The 16,753-nt window shown below is 30.8% G+C and overlaps 3 protein-coding genes and 1 long non-coding RNA gene across 10 annotated transcripts in view; 2 read left to right on the top strand and 2 right to left on the bottom strand.

The window, feature by feature from the left end:
- Nucleotides 1–2,449, top strand: part of LOC143192592 (protein Wnt-11b-1) — a 72,311-nt gene extending 69,862 nt beyond the window's left edge. The window contains exon 7 of the mRNA XM_076398024.1: nt 1,487–2,449. Within this exon, the coding sequence (XP_076254139.1) occupies nt 1,487–1,661 (175 nt within the window). The 3' untranslated portion in view covers nt 1,662–2,449. The remainder of the gene's footprint in view (nt 1–1,486) is intronic.
- On the bottom strand, nt 2,234–8,945 carry Uggt (UDP-glucose-glycoprotein glucosyltransferase). 2 transcript variants are annotated; one of them, XM_076398004.1, is made up of 24 exons: nt 8,755–8,945; nt 8,444–8,701; nt 8,163–8,392; nt 7,921–8,109; nt 7,694–7,866; nt 7,443–7,638; nt 7,190–7,388; nt 6,901–7,136; nt 6,600–6,848; nt 6,363–6,545; nt 5,955–6,182; nt 5,732–5,902; nt 5,444–5,635; nt 5,141–5,387; nt 4,805–5,090; nt 4,518–4,727; nt 4,235–4,459; nt 3,995–4,162; nt 3,769–3,940; nt 3,528–3,710; nt 3,329–3,470; nt 3,015–3,265; nt 2,485–2,650; nt 2,234–2,421 (listed from the first exon to the last, which is right to left on the bottom strand). In XM_076398004.1, the coding sequence occupies exons 2-24, from the start codon at nt 8,664–8,666 to the stop codon at nt 2,393–2,395; spliced, it is 4,548 nt and encodes a 1,515-aa protein (XP_076254119.1). In that variant the 5' UTR covers nt 8,667–8,701; nt 8,755–8,945; the 3' UTR covers nt 2,234–2,392. The 2 variants fall into 2 exon arrangements, with proteins under 2 accessions (XP_076254119.1, XP_076254118.1); XM_076398003.1 differs by having other exon boundaries at nt 8,444–8,667.
- LOC143192593 (uncharacterized) lies at nt 8,893–16,693 on the top strand. 6 transcript variants are annotated; one of them, XR_013004827.1, is made up of 4 exons: nt 8,893–8,983; nt 9,459–9,742; nt 14,186–15,813; nt 15,877–16,693. XR_013004827.1 is itself a non-coding variant. In XM_076398027.1 (4 exons), exons 2-4 carry the CDS (start codon nt 9,479–9,481, stop codon nt 16,023–16,025), a joined length of 1,146 nt encoding a protein of 381 aa, XP_076254142.1. In that variant the 5' UTR covers nt 8,893–8,983; nt 9,459–9,478; the 3' UTR covers nt 16,026–16,580. The 6 variants fall into 6 exon arrangements, 4 of the variants coding, with proteins under 4 accessions (XP_076254142.1, XP_076254141.1, XP_076254140.1 ...); XM_076398027.1 differs by having other exon boundaries at nt 14,186–15,050; nt 16,009–16,580; XR_013004826.1 differs by having other exon boundaries at nt 8,909–9,080.
- Nucleotides 9,253–12,859, bottom strand: LOC143192596 (uncharacterized). Its single transcript, XR_013004828.1, has 3 exons — nt 12,528–12,859; nt 11,721–12,428; nt 9,253–11,638 (listed from the first exon to the last, which is right to left on the bottom strand). It is a non-coding gene; the product is annotated as an uncharacterized LOC143192596 (long non-coding RNA).
- Nucleotides 16,694–16,753: the final 60 nt, after the last annotated feature.

The following is a 16,753-nucleotide window of genomic DNA, read 5'->3' as shown; positions in this document are numbered from 1 at the left end:
AACAAAACCTTCTGTGTCAATCAAAGATCGTTGAAAGTAAACATCAGTCAAAACAAAAATAAGAGTATATTAAACCCTAATATTTAATAATGTTAGTGCAGAAGCAATAACAAAACAAAACAAAGAAAATTGAGAACAAAAAAAATGAGAACCATTTTAGATCCAACAACATAGTAGAAATGAATACAAATGAGTGTAAAATTAGGGATAGGAGACTGGTTCACTTCAATAGCTTGCCTATCATATGACCAACTCTCTCAGTCATTCATTAATTAATACTTATTTGAAACCTGTCACAGAGCATTATGCCCTTCAGTCACCCTCTCGATTAGAGCTACTATCCCATATGAAACTTTGCTGTACCATTTTTTAATTGAACTCTAAAGAAATATTCATTCATCCCTTGAATCTAAATATTTTTAAAACTAAATCGTTTTAGCAATGATATCATTTTGTCAATCAATATCCATCAATTATGAATACTCAATGAATGCTTCTTTTCGTTTCAAACTCACTATATGGTTATTATTTGCTCTTTGGTGTGCTGAGATAAATTTATGTCCCATTATTTATGCCTCCAGCAATACCTTTGAATATGACCGCACGTATACATTTGTCAATTGTAAGCAAAGGCAGTAATCTTACACACAGTCGAAATACCTACAAAAACAACTTCATTTTCACCTGTAAGTATTTTCTGTTCAAAAATGCCTAAAACTATAAACCTGAAGGATCTTCGCAAAACATACTTATACTATGCAAGTTTGCAAGTGAAAACAAAAAAAACACCATTCTAATATCAATTTCAATCCATCATTTGTTCCCAAATTAACAAATCAACCAAAATTATTGTTAGAAGTATATTTACCAAAATTATACCTTTAATATAAAATTAGCAACTTCATCTATGCCCTGGTATGTATCATACAGCTTTAGTAATTTTAGATTCTAATTCATGCTTCAATTTTTTCCAATAAATAATGTTTAAACCAAATGTTAAACTTGGCGCTATGTTTTAATTTTAAATAAATATTAATTCATTTCAGCACAATTAAGCAACCGAATAAATAAATCAGTGTTACATTCGACTAACTGCCTTACTACAAGAAATACAGTTAAAGCTGATTGGCAACAACTGTCCCAATTTATTGATTCGATATAACAATAAAGCATCAAAGACCGAGACGCTGCCATAGTTGTTATTTATACACTTCCAATTTGTTCTGAACTCCACTGAATCTCTAATTAATTTAACCATTAAATGTGTTTAACTGGAGAGCCTGTCATTATTGCTAGTTAACTGATTAATATTTATAGGCTTTAATAACAACACTACACCACTAAACCAGGTTATTCATCGTTGCGAATGTAGAACAACCGTCTAAACTATTTAAAATAACGAAACGATTTTGTATAATTAGATATAAGATATTATTTATAAAAATATATTATTGTAATATAATTTAATTATGATTTACATTTTTAGACACTGCAACGTATCGTCACCAGGTTTGGATAGCTGTCAACAACTTTGCTGTGGACGAGGCTACAAAACCGTAGTGGAAGAGAAGATCGAAAGATGCCAGTGCAAGTTTTACAACTGCTGCTATGTGAAGTGTAAAATTTGTCGAACAATGACCAGAATTCATGAATGCTTATAATGGCATTTTTTTAACATTCAAGAACAAAATGTGTAGAGTGCGATTCAAAGCAATGATTTGATTCAATAAAACTACTATAATAAATATAGATATGTATATTATGTTTATACAAATTATATAAAATTAGTCACGTGTAATAGAAACAATATTCAAATATTTTACTTGATTTTTACTGGATTGTTGCAAGAACTAGAATTGTTTGTTTGTTAAAAATAATATAACAGTACAATTTATTTATAATTGTTAAATACTTTTTTACTGGTTCCTAAATTATTGTTTGTCTATTAACATCGATTGTTTTTTATTCCATATTAATCTCATCAAATAATCAATCTCGATATTTCTGTAGCAATCCATTTTTCAATTAATACAAATATTTTCGAAATTTAACTACACCAAACCTATTAAGAGACACTTAAAGCTTATACTTAGAACTCCATAAAGAGTATTTAAATTTTTTGGCATAGTTGCTTCATTGTGTTTTATTTGAAACCAAGACAACGAGGTAGTCATTAAAACATTCCATTATTTAGCACTGTAAAATAAATCATATTCGCAATTAAACAAAAAACGAGGGTTCCATGTATTTATTTATTACAAACGATGTAACACAATTGAACACTGTAAATAATAAGTCTTATCAACAGTTCGTGACAATTAATTTACTTAACCACATAAATCATAAATCTGTACATAGTTGAATTTACATTAATTTATTTTCAATCACTAATCTATAGTTCCGAATGTATATCAGTCGTATCTATAATAAAGCAGCAATAATTAGTAAAGTTTATTCTATATTTGTGTCCCGAAACAACCCTACCTTGATGGATGGCACTTTGATCATGACTTTCTATGGAATCATCATCAAACAATCCGGAATCGATTTTCTTCTGCAATTCACGAACTTCTTCATCGTAACCTTTCCATTCAGGCAATATTCGAATTGCCGCAGACAATTTCGCTTCTTTCGTTAGTGGATTGTTACACTAAAGTACCGTTGAAAAAACAATATTAGGGATGAAATTTTAGAGATTAATAAATGAACTAATTAAAATATCGTTAAACATTACAGCAAACCAACGTCTGGAACCTCTTGAAAGTTATTACAAATATAAAATACAGATTATAAGTAATGGCAGTCAGCAGACAAATTGTTTTAAATTGATAGTTGTTTTTTGTTCATACGCCTCCTTGTAAATTTTTTCTGGTACAAAATAAACAGAATAATTTTGATAATAATGACGGTAATTGTGTGCAAATGCCTGCTCTCCTGATTGTTTTCAGAAAATTATTGTTGTAATTGAAAAAAATACAGAAAACATACACAAAACAACAATCTAAAAAACTTACCAAATCAATAGTTTTAGCTTTTGCTTTCGATGCATCGTCGCACCAAGTTTCACACCATAACCATTCTTGTGGCAGAGATTTAATGGCTACCTGATGAATCATATTATTGGGCAAGTCTTGATCTAAGTTTGAAAGACTGTTTGGATCTTGACTAAGTGCCTGATATTGACCACGAAGCCTATCACCCGCTGCTATCCTCCTAAATCTCTTCAGATCGACAACATACAACGCGGAAATGTGATATTTCCTCCCTAATTCACCAAGATTATAAAATATGAGCCTTTAAATTAAGAATTCAATATTTGTTCTCTTACCTTGTAGGTGGTTTCGCCAATATCCTTGCTTCCAAAATCTGAAACCATCCATTTCTTTACGCGAATCGCAAAACGGAGTGTACCCATAAGGAGCCCCGCCCAAATCCAGATCTCGTAGTTCCTTAAGATCGGTCCTAACGACCTACCAAATTAAATCAGTTAATAGAAACCCTATTACACAAATATTCAATGATGTTACTTGATCAGCATCAACAAAAATTATCTTTTTAACATCCAGCGGGAACAAAACGTCAAGGAAGAGGATCTTATAGCCCCAAATAATTCGCTGCTTTTCAGTTTGTTGAATTAGCCACCTTGGCCACTTATATTGAACTAACTCATATTCGAAACCATATTCTTTGGCCATGTATGGCAGGAAATCCTTTAAAACATCATCATAAGCAATAACATCTACTATTTACTAAATATATGTAAAATACCTTTATTTGAGGAGATAAGTAGTTTTTCAAAAACCAAAATTTAACTGGAGTTTTTGTATTTTTTAATACAGATAACATCATGATTCTTAAAAAGCGCTCATACAAATGACCAGAAGCAACTGAAAATATATTCAGTTTCTCTTCCTTATCTTCTTCCTTACCACTAAATGAACTAAAAAAAATAAATGTGAAATTATATTGTTTTATGTTCGTAAGAGAAATTTACCTAGTTATTGAATTCCATATCCCAGCATTATCATCATCATCTGACAATAGATCTACATTATACTTATCTGGTTTCTTCTGTACCCTTAATTTTACAATATGTGATCTTAGTGAACTAATAAGTACTTTAATATCAGTTGAATTTTGTGGGCTATCTGTGTTATCATGACTGAAAAATTAATGAAGTCATAAATCCTGCTGTTCTTTAATATTAGAGAGGTAATACTGAAATATATCCTACCTTACAATATCATAAATCTCTGCACTTCTTCCTTGTCTTAATCTAAGAAGCCAAGCACCTGGATTGGCTTTCAACTGAAAGTATCCTAAATTAGCCATAACAATGGTATCAACAATAACAGGATTGCTTTCTGTGCCTAATGTTATTTGGAGACCTCTTGGCGGACTACCAGTAGTTTGTTCAAAGCAATGTCCTTCCAAAAGGAGATATTCTAATTCATATTCACTAAAATCGAATTTATGGTAATTAGTAAAGTAAGAATTATAATACAAGTGTGTAGTACCTGTGTACATTACTTTCTGCATTTTCTAGACGAATGTTATCCAAATCATATACTGATCTTACCACTTCAACCAACCAATTTTCAGGTACATGATAATTTTGTGTTAATAATGGAGACACAGGCATGTTATTAAACCTTGCCATTGGTCCAGCCAATTGACCTCCATCTTCTGAAAATTGTATTTCAGATTCCAGAACAAACCGATAGAAACTGTAATGAAAGTACACATTGTAGTTATGGTGATTATATAAGTATGAAATATGGTTTCCTATATTATAAAGGCTTACCTTTTAACTGGCATGTCGCTATTTTTTTCTACACTGTTCAGAAACACCTTTATATTGCAATTTAATATATCACTTAAGACTTGTAAAATAGGACCTAATTTTTGGGCACCCCTTGATACTGGATCGACAACAGCAACCAAGTCGAAAGCCACCCGATCGGGATGTTGTGCAGGAATTTTTAATACCGAATGTTCGTCAGAACTGTAAGAGATATCAAAGCGAGACTTGCTGGAGGATTTCGCTACTAATAGCGATTCGATTTTCAATATTGTGTCACTGGTAATCGCTAAAAATATTATTGATTTACATTAGAAAAACATTCTTATAACTACTTACTGTCCTCCTCATCATCAGCGGCTTGAATAACTTTATTAATTTTATCCAAATAGGTTGCACTAGTAAACCTCTCCAACAATGAAAAATCTTCTCCAGTAAAAGACTCATCATCATCCAAAGGTCCCAGCACTCGCCCATTAGCAACCACAGCCCTTTCTCCTTCTTTAAGATTTAAAACTCTTTGGCTGTATACTCTTAACATTTTTAAATTTAACTCCTGAGCATCTATTTTGTGCCAAATTTCAGACTATAAAAATTAGATTTATCATATTTACTTTAATAAATTCTTAGTAAAGAACTTACGGGTATATTCATGTGATCACCTTTCTCTAGATTTTCAATAGCATTTTTGTCTTTCAAAAGCGATAAAACTATACTTAATGAATTTTCGGCTGGCAATGATTCAAGTAATGCAAGAACGACCTTATTGAATAAATTTTTCTTATTGCCATTGACGTTAGGAATGAAACTAACCCTGACATCACTTTCTAATTTCTATAACAAAAAAACAATGAAAAATCCGTGTTTCTGTATTAAAATTTCTTAAAAACTAGAACAACCAGAAATTTAACATAACAGGAATAAACTTACCATATGTTGCAAAGCATCTAAAAGAAGCTGCCTGAATTTTGAACAATCTAAATCGCCAACAACCCAATATGATATAGAATGATATTTCCTTCCTTTTTTAGCTGAAGTAAAATATTTAATGTTTTCAACGGCAGTAGCGGTCATATCTTGATTATTTAATTTTAAGAGACCCTTAAAAAAACGGCCGTAACAACATTTATACAAAAAAAATGGTTTTCCTTACGTCTAAATTGGTGGTGCTGATCGCTTTACCAGACATATCCAAATAAAATGATTTGTCGCGATTCAATACCCTCTCATTTAATCTTGGCATAACATTTGGCTGATCCATAAGGAAATTAATGACTTCCTGACCTTCCGAAAGTTTTCCTTTATATACAGCTTTTTGAAGAAATGCTGTTTGATGCATAATTTCCTGAATAACTGCTTCTTCAAAATCATCAATGTTCACCTGAAAAAATATTCAAATAAACAACATGAGTATTTTTGAGTATTAATATTATATTATCAGAAAATATTATCTAAAATATTTCTTATAAAATTTTAAATTTATTTTTATTATCTTGAAATTAAACATCTTGCCCTTATATATTAAGTCAAGCAGGTGGGTTAAATATAAGTTAACAAATACCTTTTGTTGTGGTAATGGAATACCATTAAGCAGGGCTTGAGGAAAAACAGAGAGACCAGTTCTTTCAATAAAATCTTTGGAAAGCTGTCTACCAAAATCATAATCGGAATCCTCGCCTAATATATCATTGGGATCATCGCTGTATTGATTTCTTAATTCTCGTTTAATATCTTCAATAGCAACCTAAAATATTATCAAGTATAACATCTTGCTTGTATTAAATATTGAATATCCTACCTTTTTTCCATCACTGTCTTTTAATAAACCCCTTAAAAAGGAAAATGCTGTTAATGCGCCTTTATTTTGTTGAACATAATTGTAGGCACACAACATCGCTACACCTGCATCTTGTAAACCCGTCACTGATTTATCATCATTGACATTAAACACCACTCCCACTCGAATGGGTGAAACATGTACTACAAAAGATTCCAATAATTTAAATAACTGATTCACACTAGTATCAGCTGGATCAACAATAAGGACCTAAAAAACCATTTTGTAGTCATATTCTATGATAATTTTAAACAGATCTTACTAAATTAAATAAATTCCTTCTGATTTGTCTAATCATTCCTGGAAAAGTAGGCCTTAACAATTCCATTAAACTACTTGACCAATATCTATATTTTGAATCTTTTTCAATATCATTCAGCCAATTTATTGATGAGTCTCTAATATCAATAGCAAAATCAGAAGATGAACCACTTTCACTAAAGTCTAAATGTAGTAGTGATTTCATTATTTTATTGCTTAAGCCCAATGAATGAAGTCCTTTAAAAACAGTATTAGAAAAATTATGATGAAAAATTGAAGAAATGAGTTACCTTCCATTGTTCTTAACTCTTGCCTTAGTACATCTAAAATACCATAAATATCCACAACATCAATATCATAAAACATTCCATTAATGAACAGAGCTGTATCAGCAGGTTGGAGGTTTAAAGTGGATGCAAAAATATCAGAATTTATTTTCATTTCCCTTTTCAAATCTGGACTTACTATTGTTTGGACTAAATTTTTTGCCTGCAAAAAAAGTATCATATGATTTTAAATAACATACAAAATTTGTAAACACACCTGCATTGGAAAGTTTTGTGCAATATTAGTAAAAACTTTTAAGCTCTCTTCTTTTGGAGCATTCATAATTCTCTCAGCGGCTTGCAAACTGAGTTCTTGAAACTGCCAAACCTTTAAAGCTGCAAGTTCATTTGATGAGTCCTCTAAATGTTGCTTAAATTTATCCAACTTCTTTCTTAGGTCAGGAAACAATTTTCTTAAAGAAACCATTATTTAATTTTAAACATAAAAGCATAATTATCTAATATTACTTAAGTTTAGCAAAATCAAATCCTTCTATTTCAATATCCTCTTCCTCCTGTGATGTTTCTTCTGAAGCTTGATTATCTTTTACTTCACTGTCATCTTGTGATTTATATTCAGTAGACTTCATTTGCAATTCTACTCCATACCCAGAAAGTCTTAATCTTTTATCAGATTTACTCTATAAATGATAATGCAATATGATCTAAATATATTAAAATGAAAAATAATTTACTTTAATATTGTGCCTTAAAATGTAATCTATTTTTCTTTCCATTGCATTTTCTTTTAACAACTGGTGAAACTTTGAAAAACAAGCTGTTCCTAATTCTCCATACAAGATCACTGCTAGTGATATATTTGCTGAACCTGGATAATGATTATCAACCTTATATAACTCTGGTGTCTTATAATTTTCTGGAGGCTGTAATATACTTATTGTACTCTCATAATTTTTATGCAAAAATACTTAATTACATTATTAATAAAAGATAAAACTTCCTCTAAATTACAACTTAAGTTTCCTCCAAGTTCTGCAACACACTCACAGTCTGGCAAATTCCTTTCAACAGCCATTTGATTAAACATTTGAACTTTGGGTGAATATATATGTAGAGACAAAGAAAACTTCAAAATAGATAATTGTAAAGGTGTTAATAATGTTTCTGCATGTTGCAATAATACATTATATCGGCTTTTATCATTTTCTAAAAGAATAATATTAGATCAACATATTTTTACATAGCATAACTTAGTACCTATTGTATTTAATGAAGGATTTATTTCTGAAATAGAATCCACATAATCCCAAAAATATTGATGATTTTCTTCTGCTAAATATTCTGCTACCTCCAAAACTAGAGGGGTTCTTTCCCATTTAGCTTCAAGTAAAGTAGTTACTGATTTTGATTTTCTCTTAGTATTTACTATTAAAATTAAAGTAAAAATGATGAAAAACCTAAAAATTGCTATTAGGTCCATCCTGAAAAATAATAACACCTTTGATACGTTCCAACCTATAAATTACCGGAAAGTATGTAATTGCACTAAAATAAAATTTATATATTACCTGAATTTCTAAAAATCTATTACTTAATAATAAACGCAATGCAGATTGGTATTTAATTTAAAATAACATTGAAATTCATTTAAAACATGATTTAAAATTTGTTTTACTTAGAACGTCAACAAATCAGCTGTGTCTGTCAAAACTATACTTAACCAATAAGAAGTTGACAACGAGCTGATTAATAGCGCTCTGGATACCTGAATTAAAAAAACAATTGTTAATAAAGCAGGTAGATAAAGATTATGTTATCAATATCTGGTATAAATAAATTACAACATACTGTACAAAATGCATGTATATTGATACAGAATTTTAATTTATAAACGGTACGTATCGAGTGTATTTTTGGTTGGCTATTTATAATCTTAGGTAATATCTATAAGTCTATTGATAGCTTTGCCTAATAGAATTGAATTATTATGTTACTAAACTCAAAGTTTTCAGCAAAGTGAATTAAGTTTAATGATATATTGTGCCATATTATAATTTTACAAAATATACTAATTTTTTAATTAATAATCCGTTTTATAAAAATATAATGTTAGACTTTGGAAATACGTTATTAAAATATTAACTAAATGGTTTAATTTTTAACAATAAGCAAATATATTAAATTTAAATTGTTAATAAATATTTGATTTCAATACTAGTAAGAATTTTCTTTTCTGCTATAAATTATTATGGTGCTAACTTTCCTTTTACAGAAAAAAATATAACGAAAGATATGTCTGTTGGTGATATGCTTCTAGACGATAGTTGGTTTATCCAGAATACGCTACCTTATGTTTTCATGTGGTTAAATGCTCAGGATCTCTTAAGCTGCAGCATGGTATGCAAGTCTTGGAATGCGTTAGCGTTAGAAACGAGATTCTGGCAATCAGCGAAGTTTGAAAATTGTCTTTTAAATTTTAATGATATGGCTGAATTTTTGTGCAAACAAAAAACATGTCACTTAAATTTAGTTAATTGCTTATATATGCTGAATAAGGTAAGTGTATATAATAGTAAGTTTATAAATATGAATTTCATTTAATGAAGTTAACATGTTAGGTGCTTGCGTGTATTTTAATCATTTCTTGTATTTTAAAAGACATTTATTGTTAAAATATATATTAACACAACTTTTTGCATCAAATGTTTTTGATAACATGGCGATGCCTTGTCGAAAAAAAAAAACGATCCAAGCGGCGATAGAATCATTAATTTATTTTCGCACTATTTCAGCATTTCGAAACCGTGTGCCAGCCAAGCCATGCTGCATCGATCTGTATAAGTGCTACGAGGAAAGAATTTATGTTGTTATTTATCTATTACTCGCTATCACTGATCTTCCTGCAACAATACGTCTTTCATTTTATTCAATTAATGTCGGTAGACATCTACAATAACAGTTTCATTGGGTTTTACCACTGTTCTGAGCTAGCTTTTTGTGCTTTAAATTGTCCTAGTAGATCTGCTTTTCATATCGGGAAACGGTGAAGCCATGAAACCGCGATATTAAAACTGTTCGAAATGACATTTTCATTCAACTCATGTGGTGTGCATTTTTTCTCCATTTTGGACCTTTCCCATCCCATGTGAACGTTTGGAAAAAACAACTTGCTTCATCAAATACTCAGCTATCCGAAAGTTCTTTGAGAGTTTAAGATTCGTCCAATGAGTCTTGCTATTGATTGAGGTCATTATTTATCAGATACATTAAAATCACCACTTTTAAATTATTGAATCCAAAACGTACCATTGGTGTATAACGAAGTACGTATCATATGTTTCTAAAAGTGTTCAGGCTTTGGTAGCAGCTTCCTTCAAACCAAATAACGAAAGTATTGAATGTCGAAGCACTATTGAGCTTTTCATACAGACTAGCGCCTGTATATACTAAATCACTCAAAATATGAATACCGTTGAATTTAATAATTAGGTTAGGTTATTTAACAGTTGTCTACATTGATACTTAGCATTTTCATCAATGGATATCGCTGATCAAAATATATGTAAGCAGCTATTATGTTTAATACATCTTAAAATTAAAGAGTTTTTTTCTGTTATTGGCATATATGATGATGTTATGAAATTATAATATCTACTATCAAGCTACTTTAAAATAATTAATTATATTGTTAATGATGTAGCCAGAAGGCTTTCTCTATCCTTCTAAAAGTGGCAATGTGTGCAGCTTTAAGATCCCGTGGGGTTCTCTACGGACTTTTGACTCTGTAGTGTTGTTTCCCAAACCGATACAGCAACTCATTCGAACCGTAATAATTTGTCTTTCAGACTTCTTGCAAATTGTACCCAACCAATAAGGTCATTTCACGCCTCACAGAGAGATCTACATGAAGTATCTATTTTATTTTTTATGTATTTTTAGAGATACGAATGTTTTCCAACTATTAATTCAATATAAGAATTAAAATCAAATTTGTTTTCTTTAACTAAAACGTTCTAAAATGTCTATAGCATTACACATCTCTTGCTCAATAGACAAGATAACCAGATTGGTTAGCTTTAAACTCTCATTGTTGATCTCTTTTTTATATACATATTTTAAAGTCCTCTAAAGAGGGCTTATCCTGGACTGGATCGACAGTTTTACATGGGCCACGGTCGACATAGGCGAGTGAACAACTTAGAAATCATTCCAGAAGACATCCGGTCTTACCCAGCTTGGTTACTGGTGTAACTGGGATCATTTTCCTTGTCGGATTTTGCACTATTACCTAGGACAATCATAAATATTAAACAATCACAAACATAAATTTACGACCATGCCCCAGCTGGATTTGAACCCGCAACTATCGCAACAGTAGGTCGATCGTCCTGTCGCCTTTACCACTGCGCCAATCAAGCCGGCCACTGTTAATATTAAATAATGTTTGATTAACTTTAATTTTTTAAAATTATTTATTATAACAATCTAGCAAATTAATACTAATAATATATTTGTTTTTATCCTAATTTGCTACGATTTTAAAATTACAAAGTACCTATTCTACGACGAACACTTTAGGCTTAACATTTATGCCACTGTTTTTAATGTTCATTGAGTTTTATTTATAACTTCACTTAACTAGATAAAATGATTTACTCCTTTTAACCTTCTGGCTAAGCCATCAGTATCTAGGAGCTGGACAAACTCAACATCGATGTGCCTCTTTTTATGTTCATGTTCACAAAACCTCGAAATACCTTGTTTTGATTTTTTTTTGTATGATACTTCAATTGCTTTGGTTGGTACAACCAAAAAGTTGAGCACCATAAGTCCACACTGATTTTAATAATTGCTGGTAAAGCAAAAGTTTGTTATATAACAAACCGAAAGAGCTAAATGTCTAACTAAAAACCGCCACATTTTTTTATACTTCAGCTTGAGTTCTTCACATTTTTTCTTGTCATGTGTCTTCCACCTAAGTTTAACATCAAAGGTCATGCCAAGATATTTAGCTGTATTTACTACAGTACAACAGATAAACATTTGTCTCAATACATGTCCCTGTTGCATACCTGTTTGTATTTTCCTCAAAACAGAATAAGTATCCTCTTGTTTCACTTTGAATCATTCAGTCAGTCAGTTATATATGACTCTAAGATGTTTAAATATTGGTCAAGGAGAAGCATTTTAATCGTATGCTTTAAACCCTAATGCCAAACTTTATCGAAAGCTGGAGCAACGCCTAAAATATTACAGAACAAATTTTATTTTCTTCTAGTGATTTTCATGGCGTTGGTGATTCTGTGAACCTGATGAATCGTGAAATGTTATTTCCTGAAACCAAGTTAATAAGAAGGAATAAAATGAATATTTTTCCTCAGTGATTAGTTTTTATCCTTTTCAATAGAAGTTTTTCAAATAATTTGGACAATATCAGCAATAGTTGTCGGCTGGTATGACGCTCTTGCATGAGGTGACTATCCTGATTTAGGAATCATAATTACTTCAGCCACTTTCCACAGATGTGTTACGTAATTTAGTCTGAATGAAGCATTTGTTAAGTTGATGAGCTTTTCTTTTTTTGCGTTAATATTATTTTTTATTTCTTTTTTAAATTAATTTAGAGTAACAAATAGAATTTACATACTTTGCTGCTCAATGACTTAGGGTAATGATTCAACATCATCCATTCTATGGGGTTGAAACATTTTTCGAGGTAGCTAATTTTGTAGCCTTCTCCTAATTATGTTTGACCCAGCTTCCATCCTCATTTTTTATCGGAGGTGTATGCATGATATGTCTCTTTCAGTTTCTAGTAGCTCCCCACAGCAAATACTCAGCACTCAGTAAGTATTTAATTGTATGTCTTAGTTCGGATTTAAGTTTATTTAACTTATCTTGCTGAGCTCTGTAAAAATACCACCATCGTCGCTGTTCTTTTTTCTGATATCAATTCCGGAAATTCTTTAGGATAGCTATTACCGTTTAGTTTCCTTTTAATTTCTGAAGTATTTTGCCACTCTGAGATCTGAATATTCTTGATCAATTTCCCCACCACAAAATTGAGTTCTTCAATTCGCATCTCCTTCAATCGCTGTCTCCCAAGTTGATTCCTTCCTCCAACGTTACTCTAAAACTCATTTAATTGGTTTTTCTATTAACCATATAACAATTACTTACATTGCAATTGACTCATTACAACCAAGAGTAGGTAGTTGTTAAAGACTATTCAGTCATATCGTTGTGAAATGATTTCGAGAGGTAAACGCACATATTGCCCAACGGATCCAGATAATACTCCGGGCCTGGTGGATTTCTACATTATTAGAATTTTATTATAATATTGGTCCTGCCTGTCTATAAGAAAATTCATCCGCCAAATTCCATAGCCGCTGAAATCGCTCACAGATTTTCACAATGATTTCTACGATATATAATCTAAAAGACAAGTTAGCATCTCTGGTTTCGTCATCAAAATATCCCTTCTTGTTATGCGCCTCTGAAGTTCAATGTGAATGCCAACTTTTTCACATATATTTTTCTACAATTTACAGCGCTATCTGGTCATTCCTGTGGTGTATCTATCAGTACCATCTGTAAAGCTCATTCCGCAAAAAAATTCAGTGCACATTTCCATTGGCCCAAAAGTGTATATAAAATGTTATTGTCATTTCTTGTGAAATTTTGCCGCCTGCATTACGCTACGCCAGTTTGGCTTAGGGCCAATAAAACTTAAATTTTCTTATTCCCAAATAATTTAATTATCTCCGTCGTTCTTTAACAATAAGATCAAAATTAATTGAAACCAAAATCGATATCTTAATAAACAACAACCTACCGCAAGTCTTTGCTAAATCTAAGCAAGAGAATAATAAATTAAATAAAAATGCGGTTCTTTTTAGCGTGTGTTACAACAATAAATAGCCCTAAAATACTTTGTATTTACTCTACTGTGCTAGCTCTCTGTATATTTTTCTTCTAATTCATAAATCTTTTTAGAACCTAATAGAAGCATTAAAGACGCTAAAAAATCTCACCACATTAGAACTATCAGCAGCCACGCTGAATTTAATCGAACAGCTACCAGAAATCAACTCGAATCTACACATTATCAGAGCAAATGTCATATGCGGTGTAGTAGGGAGCAACCTGAATTTAGACTTCTTGAAACGTTTACCACGCCTGTACGAATTGAAGCTCCACTGCGATCGCCAACTGACGGGAGAATTTGAATACTTGAACTACTGTCGAAATTTGCGCCATCTCTGTCTGGTTGGAGTGAAGAACTTGAAATCGATGAATATATCGGAATCGGAGGCCACGGGATGCGAGCGTTTGAAGTCTCTGGCTTTGGGCGATTGTTTTCAGTTGCCTAACACTTTCGGAGAGTTGTTCATTAAAAAATTTAGCAACTTAGAGCACCTCCGATTGGAGAACTGCCGGGATTCTCATATAGCTAGTATTCTATATTCAATAAGCGACCTGAAGCTTCTTCGAACACTGGAACTGATTGAAATAAATGCCGACAAAAACTTCTCTGAATCGTTGGGTTACTGTACTCAAATTACCGACCTGGTGGTCGTTCCAAATCTCCATAGATATCACATGGCCACATATAATCATCGGATTTTTCTTGGGGTCGTCTCGCTACGAGACAACTTGAAGCATTTTACTTGGGGTTTCTCCCCAAAGTATTTGAGTTACGTAAACAAAGTACTGGAACAAGAAAACAGCATTCCGTTCCAGTGCGAATTATTAGATCCAATCAATACCAACATTTTCGTTGCAATAGATAATATGAATTTATTACTAAAACAAAAAATGAAAAATACTTGTGTTAAAATCGAGTGTAAAGAATATACAGGTGATGTATTTTTATAAAATAAGACTTAATAAGTTTAAGATTTATTTAACATTTAAAATTTTAATATTTTAAAATTTATTTAACATTGTATAACAAATTTTATTAACAGCTAAAATTCCAAGACTTGTTAGTAAAACAAAACTTTATTATATACTACCAGCGCTGAATATCTACCCCATAATCAATATATCTTTTTGTATTTTAGCTTGACTTCTTGACATTTTTTCTTGACTGGCTTATGTATTCTTTTGTTTGCGAAATCAATATGCACTGATTTATTTTTATTCATTTTGACGCGCCAATTGGCTGTCCGGCATTGTACTTCGGTTATAGCTATTTACAAGTTTTCGGTTGATTCATTGTTTTTATCTCCAATATCTAGGATTGTAACATCATCTGAAAATGTAGCAACAACATTTTCATTGTAAATCCCGAGCATACAGCAGATAAAGGACTGGTCCTAATAAGTGTATTAGCGTATGTATGGGAAGTGTCCCTGTGATACACCTGATTGTATATTACTCAAGTCAGAATAGGCATCTTCTCGTTTGACTCTGAAGTAACAGTCAGTTATATATGACTCCAACATTTCTGAATATTAGTCAGGGAGAAGCATTTTAATCTTATTCTTTAAACCCTCATGCCAAACTTTATCGAAATCTGGAGAAATATCTAAAATATTGCAGAACAAATTTTATTTTCTTTTAGTGATTTTTCTATGACATTGGTGATTCTAATCAATCGTGGAATGTAATTTCCTGAAGTTAAATTCATGACCCGGAATAAGATGATTTTCCTCAATTATTAGATTTATCCCTTTCAATAGAAGTTTTTCAAATTTGTCGAAATTCTGTCGAGTTGCGATTGTGTCGAAATTTGAGCAATATTTGCTTGGTTGGAATTGATTGGAAAAAAATTAAAGATACTTGTGTTAAAGTAAATTGTAAAGAATATAGAGGTGATTTATTTTTATAAAATAAGACTTAATAAGTTTAAGATAATTAAATTTTATAATAAGTTATATTCTGGCAGTTCTAAAATTCCAAATTAAGGTACTAACAAATAATATTTACATGCCTTAAATCCTTATCTTATTATTATTATTCATGACTTATATTAGACAACATGAACACATAATTTTTGTAATTTTTTAACACTTAGAAATTATCCTCGTTATTTATTAATAAGGAATAAAGAAAATGAAGAACTAAAGAGAAAAGGCATACCTGTTTTCTTGTTATGGATTGTTTTTGACCTTACAATACCCTTTGACTCTATATATTACATTTTCACTAAAAATAACTAAAATTATTATTCTAGTTTTTAATATTATTATATTTTAATAATATTTTTAATTTTAATATTATTAATTTTTAACCATTGTGTTAACATTTCTTTCTTTAATTATTTAATTTTTGTTGTTGTTACATTAGATTGTTTTAAAATTTTAAATATATGAAATTATTAATATTTTATTGCACTTGTATAAATGCTATTTTATAACAAATGTATAGTAATATATTATGTAACTTAAAAGTTCGAGTTTTAGTAAGTGATACAGCTTTTAAGACAATGCCTATTTTCAAATATCTTCATAAATTTCAGACGATTCTGTGTTTATTCAATAAAGCAAGTGAGATAGATCTAGGTTTTTTATTATAATGTTTTAAAACCTCCTTTTTACTAACTAGGATTTATCTGGA

This window comes from Rhynchophorus ferrugineus, unplaced genomic scaffold (genome assembly GCF_030347505.1).
Source record: "Rhynchophorus ferrugineus isolate W39M unplaced genomic scaffold, kcgeb_rfMv2 rfM3, whole genome shotgun sequence".
Classification (NCBI taxonomy): domain Eukaryota; kingdom Metazoa; phylum Arthropoda; class Insecta; order Coleoptera; family Curculionidae; genus Rhynchophorus; species Rhynchophorus ferrugineus.
Note: the sequence above shows the minus strand (reverse complement) of the source record. Positions and strands in the feature narration are given on the sequence as shown.